Genomic DNA, 18,849 nt, shown 5'->3' with positions numbered 1-18,849 from the left:
ATGTATTATTGCTTACAATTCAAACGTTTTCCTGGGAATATGAACACTGCTCAAGTCATGATGGAAAAAGGTCTACAGGATCACCTCTTCACAAAATACAATAACCAATATATAAATCAACTAACCCCATGTTAAACCCAAATAGTATACACTACACCAGAACAAGATGGAAGGCTTTGAGCACATGCATGTTTAGCCATAGAACTAACACAAGTGGAGTTTGGATCTACATACAAGAAGATTTCGCAGTGCCTTGTGACAGCAAGAGGGCGCTACAACAACAAACAAATCAAACCTAATCCACATTATTTTATAACCAAACATATCATACCCAGCTACTGTACTGTTGTCATGTTCACACAAAATTTAACCTCAATAATATATCAACAACTATCATTTCAGCTACTGAAATATTAAAATGCTTTCAAAGCAAGATCAGTCATGAATTTCCAAGTATGTAATGCAACTGTCAAATATAAATACAAATGTGACATCTAACAATGGGTATTGAATATGTTATTCTTTTTCAAGCATTTATGGAATGTACTGTAGAAGCACCCCATCATTCTTAGACGTCACTGTGGTCAGAATGTCCCCCTTTACATTGCCATAAAACAAGACTCACTTGACAAGGAGCGGATGTGATGGGGTGTAATGTCATTTTAAAAGCCATCTCTTAAACTGAGAGTTTCACAATAAAATTATAATTGATACACGTACAGCTACATGACTCAAATACCATGTGTTTTGTACTTTGCTCCAGTCCACAGTAAAAACACATACATCAACCCAAGGATGACAAGTCTCTTTTCATGATTTAGGACTTAACAGAATAATGTGCTTGTTATGTTGAATACTGCCACAGTACAGAGAAAGGAGGATTTCAAAAATCTCCCATCATTGTGATTTTGCACTGCTGCAAATAGAAAGTACAGTACAATACAACGTATTGTGAGTTTTTGTGCCATGACCCGCCTCGAGTCGTTCTTTGTGGTTTAAAAACACACCAGCTCTTTTCATATAGAAAGTAATAGTACATTTATGATCATCTAGGACATCACCTCCAAATGATCAAGAGTGGATGTCATGTGGACCAAAGCTGACAAACATTTAAAATAATCCATACCACTTATCACTGTACAGGATTATTATTATTGTTACTATATGACTCAGATACCCCTGTGAGTTCATAGTGGGTCTTCTGGTTTGTTCTGAGGTACTGTAAGTGTTAAGGTCCTCACGATAAAGAACTAGAGATGCTGTGCCAGGGGAAAATACATTTATGAGCCGGCCATTTTCATTCACGATTAGAAAAATCTTCATTAATAAGATTCCCCATTAGCCTAACCGCTGGTATGACGATTATAAACCCTTATGCACGACAGCAAAAAAGATAGGAAAATAAGTCTGTCGGACGAAGCACTCAAGGCCATAAAAATTCATCACAAAATTAAAATGCCTATTCATATAAAGCCTAATGTCAGTTACTTAAGAGCAAAGTGAGATAAAATATGAGGATATAACCATTCTAAAAAAAAAAACACTTCAGATAGATTTAAGAATGGTCTCTAGGAGAAATTACAAACCAATCTAGTCGGAGTCCCACTGATCTTTCATCGTCACACAGCATTAAAATCCCTCTACTCAAACATAACAGTGTGAGGAAATTACAATGAAAGAATTGCCCCTTAAAAGATTCATGAGAAAATGTTCCATAATAGTCTTTGATTCAAATAAGATTAGGTGTACATGCATTTTTGTCTCCGATTCTTCCATTCAGCAATTGTAAATCTTTATTCAGTAATATCAAGTTCTTTAAAGCTTCTAGAAAAAGTTGCAGTAAAATTATGGATCTTTTCATTATCATATTCTTAACAAATATAGTTAGCATTTATTTTATTTTATACAATTTCATTTAGTGACAATTTGCTGGAATATTAACATGTGAAAAAATCTACATCCTCAAAATGTAATCTTTGAAAATGATTTTCCAATCAGTAGGCTTTTAAATAAAGCTTTGATGTACAAATCCAAAACATTAGACAACAAAAACTTAACCAGATCATAGTAATTATAGAACATTATCCAAGACGACCAGGAAGTCTCTCAGTCTCCATTCCAGGTTCACCTTTAAGAGAAATGAAAAACAATGCTAAATCTTTCTGTACTGAAAAAAGAAGACAGGAAAGTAAGGAAAAACATCTCAGCAGGCATTGCATCCATTAGAACGGATGCCAGCAGGTTGTGCCGTCAGTCATTTTTCTCGGTAGTGCAACAGATAGGCCTTCAGCGATTCAGGCAGAGGTAAAGTCAGGATTTTGTCTCTCAGTACATTTACTGCCTTTAGTATCTCAATTCTGCCAATGTCTCTCTCCTCCTCCTTCTCCTGCGCCTCCTGCTCCTCCTTGTGCTGCTCCTCCTCGATCCGTTCGTCCTCCTCGCTCTCCACGGCTTGGGGGATCAGTTGGTTGCCCACAAAGACGTAAGTGTTAATGCGTCGCCGCCGACAACGCCTGCGCTTGCGTTTCTGGGGCGCCCGCTGCACCAGGCTGTTGTCAGGGCTCTCCTCATTGGTCAGATCTCGGAGGGTGCGGCGGATGTAGATGCGAGACAGGTCCTGAAGGCTCCTGACTGTCACTGGGGCTGAGGAGGAGGAGGAGGGACAAAGATGGCAGGTCAAATCACATTAGCCCAATAACATTCTCTATTGATATTCAGCAGGCAAGAGCTCCATATATTGTCTGGCCATTTGGGGACAATACTTATTTAACCTTTATTTCGACAGCGAGTCATGCTGAGACCAAAGTCTCTTTCTCAAATGAGCCCTGCATTCACAACAATACATATAAAAAACTAATATAAACTATACACATCAATATACAAACTTCAACTTCATTTATAGAAAAATAAGTAAAGGAACAATCCATTACTGTTTGAAATATTTAGAATTATGCATCTACCCTGCAGGGCAGCGAGGCCTCGAGTCAAAGCAAAGGATTTGTTAGAAACGGCCTCATCTTCTAACTTTAAATAAATCCTCTGACTTAAAAAGTGTGGCTTACTTTACACTTCAAAAGACAGATAGAAAAACAAAATAAAAGGGGAACTGTTCTGATGTGGCTTTTTACAGAGAAAATAACAAGTTCATATTCATTAGTGCACACCGTAGCAAAATGTGGCAAAGGGAAAATGAAAACAAGTATTTTTAGGGGATGAATTCAGGTACTTCCTCCCTCCCTCCCTCCCAGTTTCAGTTTTCTTCCTTTTGGGTCCTAGTGAATAAGACCCAGGGGTTAATAGTAGAGAACAGGGGGTTAAGAGTAGAGAAAAGGGGGTTAATAGTAGAGAACAGGGGTTAAGAGTAGAGAACAGGGGTTAAGAGTAGAGAACAGGGGTTAGAGTAGAGAACAGGGGTTAGAGTAGAGAACAGGGGTTAGAGTAGAGAACAGGGGTTAGAGTAGAGAACAGGGGTTAGAGTAGAGAACAGGGGTTAGAGTAGAGGACTCACGCAGTTCTACCGCATCAGGCTTGCTTCCCTCAGCTCTGTTCTGCTGGACCAGAGGAGCGAATGACACGGCCAGGATATTCTTACTCTCCCAGGAACACTGACCAGTCCTGGTGATCTGAGTCAGCTGCAACAAGAGACAAATGAGTGATAGTTACTGTATAGCCACCACGGTAACAACAGCACCAGTCCATTGAGACAACGGAGAACATATACCAACCATGTTAACGCCAAATCCACTAGACACATACCAACCACAATAAACACCACCATCCTACTAGCCAATGGAGAACTTATACCAGCCAGGATAACAACACCACAATCAATACACCATGACAACAGATGGCCAAAATCACATGTATTATATGCATCTTTAGTTCCACACCAGAAAGGGACATTGGTGTTTTCAAATCAAATATCTACATGACAAAAAGCTGGTTTTGGCCTGATGTAGAGGTGTTGATCCAGAGGAACTGTGGTGGACCTGAGCTTCTTAAGCTGCCTCAGCCCTTTGGCCTCAATTCTCCTCATCAAAACATTTTCTCTCCTTATTGCACCACCAAACAAACCTGGCAACGCAGGAGTTTCAACCGTTTTCAGAAAAACAACATAAGCAGCTCCTTTCCATTTCACAGCATGAAGGACTGTGTGGGCTTGTGCAAACCCTTACCTTTTTTTGTTTGTTTCCTTCCCTGCTTGAGTGCCACACAATGTCATCCTTTTTCAAAAGTGTTTTTGCTATTTACCAATTTCTTGGAGGGAAAAAATAGAGCAGACTGATGGCGTAAGTCCCCGTCCAGGGGCTTCTGATGCACAATAACAATGGCTGGGTATCATAACATCATTGGTCATGCAGGCCACGGCTATTTCACTTTATCTGTGTCCGACATGGCACTCTAGTCCCAAATAGTGCACTTCTTTTGAACTGGGCTCTGGTCAAAAGTAATGCGCTATAGTGAATAGGTTGCCATTCTGGACGCAGCCTCTGATTCCCAATTGGGACGGCATCATCGTGAATGATGATGTTTATGTTTTCTGCAATATTCAGAGGCATTCTCTAATGCTTACCTGATCCTCTATAGGCATCACTAGAATACCCCCCACTTTGAGCTGGATTTTCATGTAATTTTCATGATCCTTCTGCACCCCCGCACCACAGTAGATACGGTCGTATTGGTGACTGTCTGACGAGATCTCCAGACAGTTGCCCACCATGAAGACGGGTTCACAGAACTCAAACCTGACAAAAACAAAATAAAAAGTAATAAAAGTAAGCCAATCAGTCTGAGAAGAAATGTAAAAATAAACAAACAGATTTGAACACATTCAAATGTATTCCATTTGCAAGACACACAAACTTAAGAAGGCAATTTCCATGTCTGTGAATTGGCAGGCACATAAATACTAACGGAACTGCAGCTAGTTATTTAACTAGAGTTTCACTGCATGCACCATTACACATTTTACATTTTAGTCATTTAGCAGACGCTCTTATCCAGAGCGACTTACAGTTAGTGAGTGCATACATTTTTCATACTGGCCCCCTGTGGGAATCGAACCCACAACCCTGGCGTTGCAAGCGCCATGCTCTACCAACTGAGCTACAGGATATACCCTATATAACATTTTGATTAAGCATCCAACTCACTTATCAAAGCTGTCACTATTCTTGATGAAGTCATCCAGTTTCTCCTTGGCATATTCCACCACATCCTTGTGGAGCTCAACTCCATGGTTCACGCCAAATGGACCTTCAAAAAACAATTGTATTTATTTCACCTTTATTTAACCAGGTAAGCCAGTTGAGAACAAGTTCTCATTTACAACTGCGACCTGGCCAAGATAAAGCAAAGGAGTGCGATAAAAACAACAACACAGAGTTACATATGGGGTAAACAAAACATAAAGTCAAAAATACAAACAGAAAATATATATACACAGTGTGTGCGAATGTAGTAAGTTATGGAGGTAAGGCAATAAATAGGCCATAGTGCAAAATAATTACAATTAGTATTAACACTGGAATGATAGATGTGCAAGAGATGATGTGCAAATAGAGATACTGGGGTGCAAATGAGACAAATAAATAACAATATGGGGATGAGGTAGCTAATTTCAGATGGGCTCTGTACAGGTGCAGTGATCGGTAAGGTGCTCTGACAACTGATGCTTAAAGTTAGTGAGGGAGATAAGAGTCTCCAGCTTCAGAGATTTTTGCAGTTCGTTCCAGTCATTGGCAGCAGAGAACTGGAAGGAATGGCGGCCAAAGGAGGTGTTGGCTTTGGGGATGACAGTGAGATATACCTGCTGGAGCGCAGACTACGGGTGGGTGTTGCTATGGTAACCAGTGAGCTAAGATAAGGCGGGGATTTGCCTAGCAGTGATTTATAGATGGCCTGGAGCCAGTGGGTTTGGCGACGAATATGTAGTGAGGACCAGCCAACAAGAGCGTACAGGTCACAGTGGTGGGTAGTACAGTCATTTTACATTTTAGTCATTTAGCAGACGCTCTTATCCAGAGCGACTTACAGTTAGTGAATACATGTTGTTTTTTTCAATGTATTTTTATTTTTATACTGGCCCCCCGTGGGAATCAAACCCACAACCCTGGCGATGCAAACGCCATGCTCTATCAACTGAGCTACATCCCTGCCGGCCATTCCCTCCCTTCCCGTCCATTCCCTCCCCTACCCTGGACGACGCTGGGCCAATTGTGCGCCGCCCATGAGTCTCCCGGTTGCGGCCGGCTGCGACAGAGCCTGGATTCGAACCAGGATCTCTAGTGGCACAGTTAGCACTGCGATGCAGTGCCTTAGACCACTGCGCCACTCAGGAGCAGATCCCCTGCTGATTTTGTACGTTTGCCCACTGACAAAGAAATGCTCAGTCTATAATTTTAATGGTAGGTTTATTTGAACAGTGAGAGACAGAATAACAACAAAAAAATCCAGAAAAACGCATGTCAAAAATGTTATAAATTGATTTGCATTTTAATGAGGGAAATAAGTATTTGACCCCCTCTCAATCAGAAAGATTTCTGGCTCCCAGGTGTTTTTTTATACAGGTAACGAGCTGAGATTAGGAGCACACTCTTAAAGGGAGTGCTCCTAATCTCAGCTTGTTACCTGTATAAAAGACACCTGTCCACAGAAGCAATCAATCAATCAGATTCCTAACTCTCCACCATGGCCAAGACTAAAGAGCTCTCCAAGGATGTCAGGGACAAGATTGTAGACCTACACAAGGCTGGAATGGGCTACAAGACCATCGGCAAGCAGCTTGGTGAGAAGGTGACAACAGTTGGTGCGATTATTCGCAAATGGAAGAAACACAAAAGACCTGTCAATCTCCCTCGGCCTGGGGCTCCATGCAAGATCTCACCTCGTGGAGTTGCAATGATCATGAGAACGATGAGGAATCAGCCCAGAACTACACGGGAGGATCTTGTCAATGATCTCAAGGCAGCTGGGACCATAGTCACCAAGAAAACAATTGGTAACACACTACGCCGTGAAGGACTGAAATCCTGCAGCGCCCGCATTGTCCCCCTACTCAAGAAAGCACATATACAGGGCCGTCTGAAGTTTGCCAATTAACATCTGAATGATTCAGAGGAGAACTGAGTGAAAGTGGTGGTCAGATGAGACCAAAATCGAGCTCTTTGGCATCAACTCAACTCGCCGTGTTTGGAGGAGGAGGAATGCTGCCTATGACCCCAAGAACACCATCCCCACTGTCAAACATGGAGGTGGAAACATTATGCTTTAGGGGTGTTTTTCTGCTAAGGGGACAGGACAACTTCACCGCATCAAAGGGACGATGGACGGGGCCATGTACCGCCAAATCTTGGGTGAGAACCTCATTCCCTCAGCCAGGGCATTGAAAATGGTTCGTGGATGGGTATTCCAGCATGACAATGACCCAAAACACACGGCCAAGGCAACAAAGGAGTGGCTCAAGAAGAAGCACATTAAGGTCCTGGAGTGGCCTAGCCAGTCTCCAGACCTTAATCTCATAGAAAATCTGTGGAGGGAGCTGAAGGTTCGAGTTGCCAAACGTCAGCCTCGAAGCCTTAATGACTTGGAGAAGATCTGCAAAGAGGAGTGGAACAAAATCCCTCCTGAGATGTGTGCAAACCTGGTGGCCAACTACATGAAACTTCTGACCTCTGTGATACCAACAAGGGTTTTGCCACCATGTTTTGCAGAGGGGTCAAATACTTATTTAATGTCTTTGTCAGTGGGCAAACGTACAAAATCAGCAGGGGATCAAATACTTTTTTCCCTCACTGTATATGGGGCTTTGGTGACAAAACGGATGGCACTGTGATAGACTACATCCAATTTGCTGAGTAGAGTGTTGGAGGCTATTTTATAAATGACATCGCCGAAGTCAAGGATCGGTAGGATAGTCAGTTTTACGAGGGCATGTTTGGCAGCATGAGTGAAGGAGGCTTTGTTGCGAAATAGGAAGCCGATTCTAGATTTAACTTTGGATTGGAGATGCTTAATGTGAGTCTGGAAGGAGAGTTTACAGTCTAACCAGACACCTAGTTATTTGTAGTTTTCCACATACTCTAGGTCAGACCCGTCGAGAGTAGTGATTCTAGTCGGGTGGGCGGGTGCCAGCAGCGTTCGATTGAAGAGCATGCATTTAGTTTTACTAGTGTTTAAGAGCAGTTGGAGGCTACGTTAGAAGTGTTGTATGGCATTGAAGCTCGTTTGGAGGTTTGTTAACACAGTGTCCAATGAAGGGCCAGATGTATACAAAATGGTGTCGTCCGCATAGAGGTGGATCTGAGAGTCACCAGCAGCAAGAGCGACATCATTGATATACACAGAGAAAAGAGTCGGCCCAAGAGTTGAACCCTGTGGCACCCCCATAGAGACTGCCATAGGTCCAGACAACAGGCCCTCCGATTTGACACATTGAACTCTATCTGAGAAGTAGTCGGTGAACCAGGCGAGGCAGTCATTTGAGAAACCAAGGCTATTTAGTCTGCCAATAAGACTGCGGTGGTTGACAGAGTCGAAAGCCTTGGCCAGGTCGATGAAGACGGCTGCACAGTACTGTCTATTATCGATCGTGGTTATAATATCGTTTAGGACCAAATGTCATTTGCAGTGATTACACATCACTTATGAAAGAAGATGTGGGTCTGTGTTTGACTTCATATGCTGTTCATGTGTGTTATTCAAGCATAGGTTAACTCATTAGGGCTAGAGCATCAATGTATATCATCACTATATAATAATCAAATCAAGTTTCCACTGAATATCTCAACAGATTTTAGAGAGTGAAATTATTTATGTGAAAAAACAGGGGCATCATTACCTATGATGAGTCCCACCATGGTGCTGAGGTACCCAGTCCCACTGCCCAGGTTGAGGAAGGACAGTCCCTGTTGCAGCTTTAGCGCCTCCATCACCTCAGAGTAGATACAGGGGGCAGACAGGTGGATGTTGCCATGCTTCCACGCCAGGTCCTTGTAGGCATTGTCCCTGCAGTATCGATAAAGTGTTAGCTTCAGGAACATCTTTACTAAGGGGCAAATTGTAACTTCCACTTAGTCTTCAATGTACAACAATGCAAGTTAGGATTCGCCCCCAAGATAAAACTGGATATGCTGTACAGAGCATTATGGGTAATGTAGTACCTGTAGCCAACCAGGTAGTAGTCTCCGCGGTCAATGGCCCTGAAGGCCTGCTCCACGTGGTCCGTACGGATGTACTGCGCCTCCTTCAGGTTGTCAATCAGATCATCGTTGTCCTCGCCGGCACTCACCGCACCCCCCATGGCGAGAAAGAAACAGTAGAACAAAGAGGGTGCAAAACTCTTCTTTCCACAAGTGGAGCGCTGTGTTGTCTTCTTAATGTGGCATGGAAAGATGAAGAGGACACCTGAGGGATTGAGTGGTTGTGGTGTTCTTCTTTCCTTGGGGCCACTTCACACCATGGTCATACCAAGACAGGCTAACTCTAGGGAATTGAGAGAGAGGGAGACAATGTCGAGGGATGTAAGATTATAAGTATAGCAGGGGATGTCAATCTGTGGAGACACCCAGAAGTAATTACCCATGTAGTTACAGATAGTGCAAAGCAAGCAACTATGGAGATAAATGTATAGGCATCCTATTCAACTGATCAATAACCAAAAGAAACAAGCTGCGCACTTACTTCCGTTTTAAATGCACTTTTGGGACATAACCATATGTACATACAGTTTTATCCATGCAAAATCAAAGCTGTTTTACAAAATCAAAGCCCTCTCGCTATTGAGACTGGTCAATACACAAACATTCCTCTAGATAAATGTGTCTGTACTTTTTGTTACGATGTATCCATTTTAACAGAAGCTCATGCCTTGCTTTACTGTGGGTTTTACAATGACATTAGGGATGATCTTTTTCCGTCAGCTGTCCAGCCAAAATGATCATTTTAACAGTCTAGATGAAAATAATAAATTGTGTGAAATGTTATCAGGTAACAATTATGTAAATGGCTGCGCCAAAGCCTGCCACCTTATCCTCCAATGTCCTTTTATCTACTGTACGGTTTATGCATACATGTGTATAGATGCCGTAATGTATGTATTATAGATGATGCCAAAGGAAATACTGTACCATGTTTGACTGATTTTATTTGTGTCTCAAAACTATTTGAGTGGTCCACAATGTGTTTTTTTATCTGTATTTTGTATTGTCAATTATTGTATCACTGTGGAGTGACACTTAAATACGTTTTTCGAACTAACTTTTTACTACAATTCAGAAATTGTCAGTTACGCCCCTTTGGTGCTCAGTCCTTGATATCTAGTGAACTACTGCGTAAGCACATTAATCTAATGGTAAAGACTATATTTAAACAAAATCCTTATGAGTTCATGCATGTTAACTACAATGAGATATTCATTTATAAAACCGTAAAACTGAAGTATAGTATTTTATGATGAAGCGTGGAAATAACTGCAGGACAGGTAGCAACTAATAATTAAAGTTATTAAAAAGCTAAAAACCTTGCATGACTCTAATGAGTATGATCTGTGAGAAAATCATAATGCCCATTTATGAGCGCTGCAGCAGAGGAAGAAGAAATGTCTTGAATTCTCCATCTGCTTTCTCAGCATCTCCACCTGACATATCTGAGTCAGCTAATAAAGATTACATTCAGAGGTGACATTGTAGTAGAAGCTAGTAGGCTAGGCCTTGTGGAGAGGTACTTTTCCATTGGCTGTTCTTTAACACACTGGCAAAATAAATAATAGATGAATTCTCACCAATGTGTGATAGTACTGTACAGTGTTAAAGGAGTAGCTTTAAGTCCCTGAAATGCATAGCCATGCAGGTTGCTCCACAAAGAGTAAGAGTGGCGCTGCGCCACCTTGTGGACTGGATGCGGCACTATGTAAAAAATTAATAAATAAATAAATTTTTAAAATAATATAATCATATTTATTGTTTTAATATACACACAGAGAGTAATTACATTTGCCCATGCATTGCCCACCTATGTCCAGGGCCGCATTCAGCAGGGCACAAAGTTGTGGACACACCTACTCATTCAAGGGTTTTTCTTTATTTTTTACATTGTAGAATAACAGTGAAGACATCAAAACTATGAAATAACACATATGGAATCATGTAGTAACCAAAGAAAAGTGTTAAACAAATCAAAATATATTTTATATTTGAGATTCTTCAAATAGCCACCCTTTTGCCTTGATGACAGCTTTGCACACTCTTGGCATTCTCTCAACCAGCTTCATGAGGTAGTCACCTGGAATGCATTTCAATTAACAGGTGTGCCTTGTTAAAAGTTAATTTGTGGAATTTCTTTCCTTCTTAATGCGTTTGAGCCAATCAGTTGTGTTGTGAGAAGGTAGTGGGTGTATACAGAAGATAGCCCTATTTGGTAAAAGGCCAAGTCCATACTATGGCAAGAACAGCTCAAATAAGCAAAGAGAAACGACAGTCCATCATTACTTTAAGACATAAAATCGAGCACACAGCCATGCAAATCTCCATAGACAAACATTGGCAGTAGAATGGCCTTACTGTAGAGCTCAGTGACTTTCAACATGGGACCGTCATAGGATGCCACCTTTCCAACAAGTCTGTTTGTCAAATTTCTGCCCTGCTAGAGTTGCCCCGGTCAACTGTAAGTGCTGTTATTGTGAAGTGGATACATCTAGGAGCAACAACAGCTCAGCCACGAAGTGGTAGGCCACACAAGCTCACAGAATGGGACCGCCGAGTGCTGAAGTGCGTAGCGCGTAAAAATCGTCTGTTCTCGGTTCCAATACTCAATACAGAGTTCCAAACTGCCTCTGGAAGCAACGTCAGCACAAGAGTTGTTCATCTGGAGCTTCATGAAATGGGTTTCATGGCCGAGCAGCCGCACACAAGCCTAAGATCACCATGTGCAATGCCAAGCGTCAGCTGGAGTGGTGTAAAGCTCGCCGCCATTGGACTCTGGAGCAGTGGAAACGCGTTCTCTGGAGTGACGCTTCACCATCGGGCAGTCCGACTGACAAATCTGGGTTTGGCGGATGCCAGGAGAACGCTACCTACCCCATTGCATAGTGGCAACTATAAAGTTTGGTGGAGGAGGAATAATGGTCTGGGGCTGTTTTTCATGGTTCGGGCTAGGCCCCTTAGTTCCAGTGAAGGGAAATCTTAACGCTACAGCATACAATGACATTCTAGACGATTCTGTTCTTCCAACTTTGTGGCAACAGTTTGGGGAAGGCCCTTTCCTGTTTCCGCATGACAATGCCCCTGTGCACAAAGCGAGGTCCATACAGAAATGGCTTGGTGAGATCGGTGTGGAAGAACTTGACTGGCCTACACAGAGCCCTGACCTCAATCCCATCGAACACCTTTGGGATGAATTGGAACACCAACTGCTAGCCAGGCCTAATCGCCCACTAATGCTTGTGGCTGAATGGAAGCAAGTCCTCCTAGCAACGTTCCAACATCTAGTGGAAAGCCTTCCCAGAAGAGTGCAGGCTGTTATAGCAGCAAATGGGGGACCAACTCCATATTAATGCCCATGATTTTGGAATGAGACGTTCAACGAGGTGTCTACATACTTTTGGTCATGTAGTGTATCTTCTGACAGTGACATAGCTGAACTGTGGACTGAAGCTGAACTTTACTATATATACTAAATTATATTTAACCCTGTTTAAAATTAGCTATGTTGAGGTGGTAGAACTGACAAAATTAAATGAATCATAACATATTCCATTCTACAGGTAAACATGCTTGGCTCATGTCTGATATTTCCATATAGGCTATGTAACTATTTGTATGAAAAATACATTTAAAAAACTGCCTTAATTTTGCTTTTATTTTTATTACTCTTTATTCACTTAGCTACTTTTTCTATTGTTTTTGCATTGTAGAGAGGTTAACCTGCAAGTAAGCATTTCATTGCACTATATAATCCATGTATATCATGTGTATATGACAAATGAACAGAAAGAGGGGAAAAGATTGCCAGCTTTGTGGTTAGATTGTAGGTGAACAAAACAGAGAAAATACATAGGCCCTTAAAGGGGCAATCAGCAGATACTACATACATTTTTGGACTTATTAATGAATTATATGTACCCATTGATTCTAGAAGAATATAACAATGGCTCATGAGCTTAGTTCAACTGTTGCACCCCATCAGAACCCAAAATATAAGCTTGTTTTACTAGAATGTTTGTAAACAAAGTAAATGTAAACAAACACTATATAGCATTTAAAAACATGGTTAAAACTATAAATGTTGATATCATGGTTGGTCAGTCCTTGCATCCATAGCCTTCTATGAATTTGAGAGAAGCTACATTTCTCCAGACCCATCCCTCAGCTTTTTACCGAAACAGGGTCAGGGAATACGCTTTGTTACTGTTTCAACTGCTGATTGCCGCTTTAAGTTGTGTGTCCTCAAATGTTATGTAATCTAAAAAATCTCACATTAGCTAGTAAAACTGACTAAATGAATCATTGAGGTTTTATAACTTATTCAATTCTACAGGTAAAAATTGTTGTGCTCATGTCTCTTTATATTAATATTGCCTAGGGCAGGGGTATTCAACTTTTACCCTACGGAGGTCGAGAGCCTGCTGATTATCTGTTCTACCGGATCATTAATTAAACACACCTGGGGTCTCAGCTCTAAATCAGTCTATGATTAGAGGAGAACAATGAAAATATGCAGTGGAACTGGATTTGAGGCCCAGAGTTGAGTTTGAGAGGCCTAGGGGCTACGTAGCTTCTTATCTGTCATGTTTGGAGTTGTGTTGCGCTGTTATGCGGACACTTTTTTACAGTTTGAGCACACAGTCGCTGGGCGATTTATAGACAAAATATAATATCACAATATTTGACGTTTGACGATATTTTGTGTTTTTGGATAATAAAAGTTCTAAATATGATCTTATGAGTAGTTCATGACCCTAGGGTGGCAACACAAATTATAAGCGATTTCAATAGGGGCTTTCTCCATTTATACTGTTAAATCCAACTCTAAAACAACAACAAAATAAAATCAGCATTTTCATCAATTTCCGCACTTTTTTATATAACTTTAACACTGTGCCACGCAGCATGATATGGGCAAAAACATATAGCCTTAGTTAATTGGTGAACTGTTGGAATCATGGAAATATAATGCTTATTCTAATTCTTTAGCTGGAATATAGTGAGCAGCACCTTGAATACATTGTTGTTTGGCATGACAACAAAGGAATAAACCAGGGAGGAATTATTGATAGGGTAGGAACCATTTCTTACTTCATGTAGCTAGCCAGCCAACATATTCATACTTCGCCTATTCCTCTCTGATAAGATACCGTTGCACTAACATGCTTATCTAGGCCTACACTAGCACTGGTACCAGGCAGTATTAGCTAGCTAGCTACGTTTGCTCTGACACTTAGTACATTTAGCAAGCTAGCCAACTAGCGATTAGCGGCTAACACAAATTATTTTAGCAATTCCTTGCTAAGAAAAGATAAACTAGCAGATAGTTTGTGTATCTTACAGTCTGCAAACTACTAAGTGTATAGAACGCTTGTGGAAAGCAGCATTTCACCAACATTGTTGCATCCATCTGACCATGCAGGGTTAACAGCAAAAATGTGCTCATTACTCTGTGGTTGAGCAACTGCTCTCTCCTTGAGTGACAGGGGGCAGGGCTTGGTGTGGTTAGCTGCATGCAGCAGCAGGAGGAAAGGGAGAGAGATGACTCAAGTAGCAAACGGAGTGAACTATAAAAACTGACATTATAAGTGCCAGAGTTGCATTGCGTATTTATTTAACAAACCAAACATTAAAATACCTTTATAGAAGGTAAAGTAAACACTGAAACCAGTCTGTGCATCAATAACGGTATACAGTAAAATACGGTATACTGCCCAGCCCTAGCACACAGTAGCTCAGTTGGTAGAGCATGGCGCTTGCAACGCCAGGGTTGTGGGTTCGATTCCCACGGGGGACCAGTATGAAAATGTATGCACTCACTAATTGTAAGTCGCTCTGGATAAGAGCGTCTGCTAAATGACTAAAATGTAAACTATCACTTCAAGCTGCTCTATAGATTCTAATTGGTCTTATTTATTTGCACAAATTATAAGAGGTGAAATACAGACAGTGAAAAAGTAAAACATGGTTTAGAAAGAATTTGCAGGCGAGGTGAAAAAGCCTTTGAAATTACTATGAAAACAATTGTTTACTTTTTTACAACCAGGACAGGACAAGAGAGGGCAGACAAGAGAGACAGCAACAGACACAGAGAATGCGATAAGAGAGGCGCAGAGGAGGGGTGAGCACACAGTAGACTGTCACTTAAAGCTGCTCTATGGATTCTAATTACTGCACAGTGTGTGTGTGTGAGTGAGAGGCTCATTTGACAGGTGTACAGTGCATTCAGAAAGTATTCATACCCCTTGACTTTTTCCACTTTGTTACGTTACAGCCTTATTCTAAAATTGATTAAATTGTTTTCCCCCCCCTCATCAATCTACACACAATACCCCATAATGACAAAGCAAAAACAGGTTTAAAAATGTTTGCAAATATATGTATTTTTTTAAACACTGAAATATTACATTTACATAAGTATTCAGACACTTTACTCAGTACTTTGTTGAAGCACCTTTGGCAGCGATTCCAGCCTTGAGTCTTCTTGGGTATGACGCTACACGCTTGGCACACCTGTATTTGTGGAGTTTCTCCCATTCTTCTCTGAAGATCCTCTCAATCTCTGTCAGGTTGGATGGGGAGCATCGCTGCACAGCTATTTTCAGGTCTCTCCAGAGATGTTCGATCGGGTTCAAGTCCGGGCTCTGGCTGGACCACTCAAGGACGTTCAGAGACTTGTCCCGAAGCCACTCCTGCGTTGTCTTGGCTGTGTGCTTAGGGTCGTTGTCCTGTTGGAAGGTGATCCTTCGCCACAGTCTGAGGTCCTGAGCGCTCTGGAGCAGGTTTTCATCAAGGATCTCTCTGTACTTTGCTCTGTTCATCTTTCCCTCGATCCTGACTAGTCTCCCAGTCCCTGCCACTGAAAAACATCCCGACAACATGATGCTGCCACTACCATGTCTCACCGTAAGGATGGTGCCAGGTTTCCTCCAGACGCGATGCTTGGCATTCTGGCCAAAGAGTTCAATCTTGGTTTCATCAGACCAGAGAATCTTGTTTCTCATGGTCTGAAAGTAATTTAGGTGCCTGTTGGCAAACTGTCATGTGCATTTTACTGAGGAGTGGCTTCCGCCTGGCCACTCTACCATAAAGGCCTGATTGGTGGAGTGCTGCAGAGATGGTTGTCCTTCTGGAAGGTTCTCCCATCTCCACAGAGGAACTCTGGAGCTCTGTCAGAGTGACCATCGGGTTCTTGATTACCTCGCTGATCAAGGCCCTTCTCCCCCAATTGCTCCGTTTGGAGTCTTGGTGGTTCCAAACTTCTCCCATTTAAGATTGATGGAGGCCACTGTGTTCTTGGGGACCTTCAATTTTGCCTTAACACAATCCTGTCTCTGACAATTCCTTTGACCTCATGGCTTGGTTTTTGCTCTGACATGCACTGTTCTAAAAACCTGTTTTGGCTTTGTCATTATGGGGTATTGTGTGTAGATTGATGAGAAAAAATATATTTCATCAATTTTAGAATAAGGCTGTAACGTAACAAAATGTGGAAAAAGTCAAGGGGTCTGAATACTTTCCGAATGCACTGTATGTTTTCCAGAGTCTCACAGTAGCTACTGTAATTGAGTAATGGCAGTGTCTGCTTTGGCAGGTGGGAAGATCTCATCTCTCAATGTTCATCTCAAAGGGACCCATATTCATGAATTTAGCTGTTGAAATTAATTTTTTGCTGGGGGAGAATGCCCCCAGACACCCCTATTGGCTTTGTGCTAAGCCCAGAATGTCTTCAAATCCAAGAAACACCCCTAGAGAGAGCATGCAGTGACATGTCATGCACCATTCTAAGAACGAGGGAGACTGGCTGGTGTCCAACTTTGACAGGCAGGGTGATGAAACATGTAACCGATCCTGGGACAACCCAATAACATGCTCAGTGAAACTATCTATATACACTGCCATGCTCTATCTGGACAGGGGCCATGATGTAGGCTAGGCCACTAGGTTTTACTGTGTTACTGAATGTGCGTATGGGGGTAAATAATTTAGTAAATAAATGATGATTCACAGTTCATTCAGGGGTCATTCAGGGTCAGTAGAAATTAAAATCTACTTTTATTTCCCTTGGCACTACAGTGATTTGTCAAAGAACACTTGACAGTAGGATGTCCTGTAGCCTAATGTTTAGTTTGTTCACTTAGCTCTCCAAACTAGCTATATATTTTGCTAAAACGAATATGCCTAGCTACATCTGGGAGAGAAAAAAAACTCAGTGAGTTGTTGTCTGATACATTACAATGTAGCCTACACATTACAATGTAGCTTCTGTAGGCAGCTACTGTAGTCTGATAATACAATGCATTCATTGTCTAGTTCTCATCCACGACTGCCAGAACTATTTGAAAGCAATCAGCCGTTTTCTAGTACAGACACAGGATGGACGTTTTCTAGCCAATCATCTTACGAGTGTACCATGTTAGTTATATCTGCACGGTGTGTGATGGAAAACAAAAACAGGAAATGGGCTGGATATACTTTTCTGTTTCATAACTATCAAGTTGATAACATTGAATTTAGCTTCATAATGTAGCTCGCTGATTTAACTAAGTTGCATCTGCTAACGACGCATTACTTAACGTTGGGTTAAACGTGTTTTTGTGGTGCGTTATTTTAATCATGCATGAAAGACAGACAACACATTTTAGTTAACTAGCCACAACTAACATTTCAGGTTAGTACTAAGTTACTACTACTAGCTAGTGTTGTTATGTAAGCAAGGTGTGACAAAACACATTTCACACAACGTTAGAGCGATAGCTAACATCCATCAGCATTGCAGGTTAACGTTAGATAATGTGTACCAAATAGCATGTCACAACATCTTGAACGTTGCCAGCTGTAGCTAGCTAGCTTGCTCGCTCGCTCGATGGCTGCATTTAACAGTCGAATGATGGCCATGATCAACTAGTTAACTAAAATAGCTAGCTAAGTATTAACGAAAGAATGGGCAAAAATACATTGCGATTCATGATGAAAGCGTTGGTTAAGTCGAGTTGACAGCTAGGCATTGTCATAAAAAGATGTCAACAGTCTCTTGAAATTAGGTTTAGCACATTGCTAATTATGCGGGCCCAAACAAAGTCTGTGCGTCACCAACTCAGACAAAGCAATGGTAGCTACCGAGCTATAGCTCGTCAGCTACCACTAGCGAGTAGCCACTTTCTAACAACATACAAAATGTCGACATTGCACTTTAGATTGGAAAATACTCACAGCGCCGAGTCAAACGAATCAATCAACTCAGTCCCAAGGGTGGATGCACTTCAAAGGAAAATATAAGGTCAGTAAGTTAAACGAGCTGTAGCGCGGGTGCAGCTAGTTTGTGAAGTGGTGACTAGCCTACCAGTCGTTTCTTTACGCCGAAAGAACACAGCTGAGAGGATGTAAACACATGTCACGTGCTGTTAGCGGAAGTAGGCAGACAGACGTGTGTTTTGCGCTACCACAGAAATAGCCTAATGGTGGCTTCAATGGAAAACTTTGAACCAGGGTGAAAAATCTAAGACATATCCCCAGGAGACCCAGCAATAAATTGTTGTCCTCTAGTGGACATCAGTTTTTGGTCCATATCTCTGAAGACATACAAGCCACTGTATTAAGTCCTGTTGTCCCTTTGAGATGACATTCTGGGCTTTTCAATTATACTGAA

General features: G+C 41.7%; 1 protein-coding gene across 1 annotated transcript; it reads right to left on the bottom strand.

Moving 5' to 3' along the window:
• Positions 1-1,775: 1,775 nt before the first annotated feature.
• LOC311146895 (protein-L-isoaspartate O-methyltransferase domain-containing protein 1-like) lies at positions 1,776-18,585 on the bottom strand. The gene is made up of 7 exons (XM_084183522.1): positions 18,414-18,585; positions 9,162-9,483; positions 8,840-9,006; positions 5,154-5,256; positions 4,574-4,745; positions 3,509-3,632; positions 1,776-2,643 (listed from the first exon to the last, which is right to left on the bottom strand). Exons 2-7 carry the CDS (start codon positions 9,299-9,301, stop codon positions 2,255-2,257), a joined length of 1,095 nt encoding a protein of 364 aa, XP_084039648.1. The 5' UTR covers positions 9,302-9,483; positions 18,414-18,585; the 3' UTR covers positions 1,776-2,254.
• Between the last annotated feature and the right edge of the window lie 264 nt (positions 18,586-18,849).

The sequence above is a fragment of the Coregonus lavaretus genome, assembly GCF_964263955.1.
Source record: "Coregonus lavaretus genome assembly, chromosome: 19".
NCBI classification, from domain to species: domain Eukaryota; kingdom Metazoa; phylum Chordata; class Actinopteri; order Salmoniformes; family Salmonidae; genus Coregonus; species Coregonus lavaretus.
Note: the sequence above shows the minus strand (reverse complement) of the source record. Positions and strands in the feature narration are given on the sequence as shown.

Bases quoted from the DNA above. Each gene is read 5' to 3' on its own strand.
- LOC311146895 (XM_084183522.1), bottom strand. From the start codon at position 9,301: ATGGGGGGTGCGGTGAGTGCCGGCGAGGACAACGATGATCTGATTGAC. The intron at 4,746-5,153 runs GTGAGTTGGATG...TGTTTTTGTCAG, and splicing joins AATAGTGACAGCTTTGATAA to GTTTGAGTTCTGTGAACCCG. The intron at 2,644-3,508 runs GTGAGTCCTCTA...CCTCCTCCTCAG, and splicing joins GCCTGATGCGGTAGAACTGC to CCCCAGTGACAGTCAGGAGC.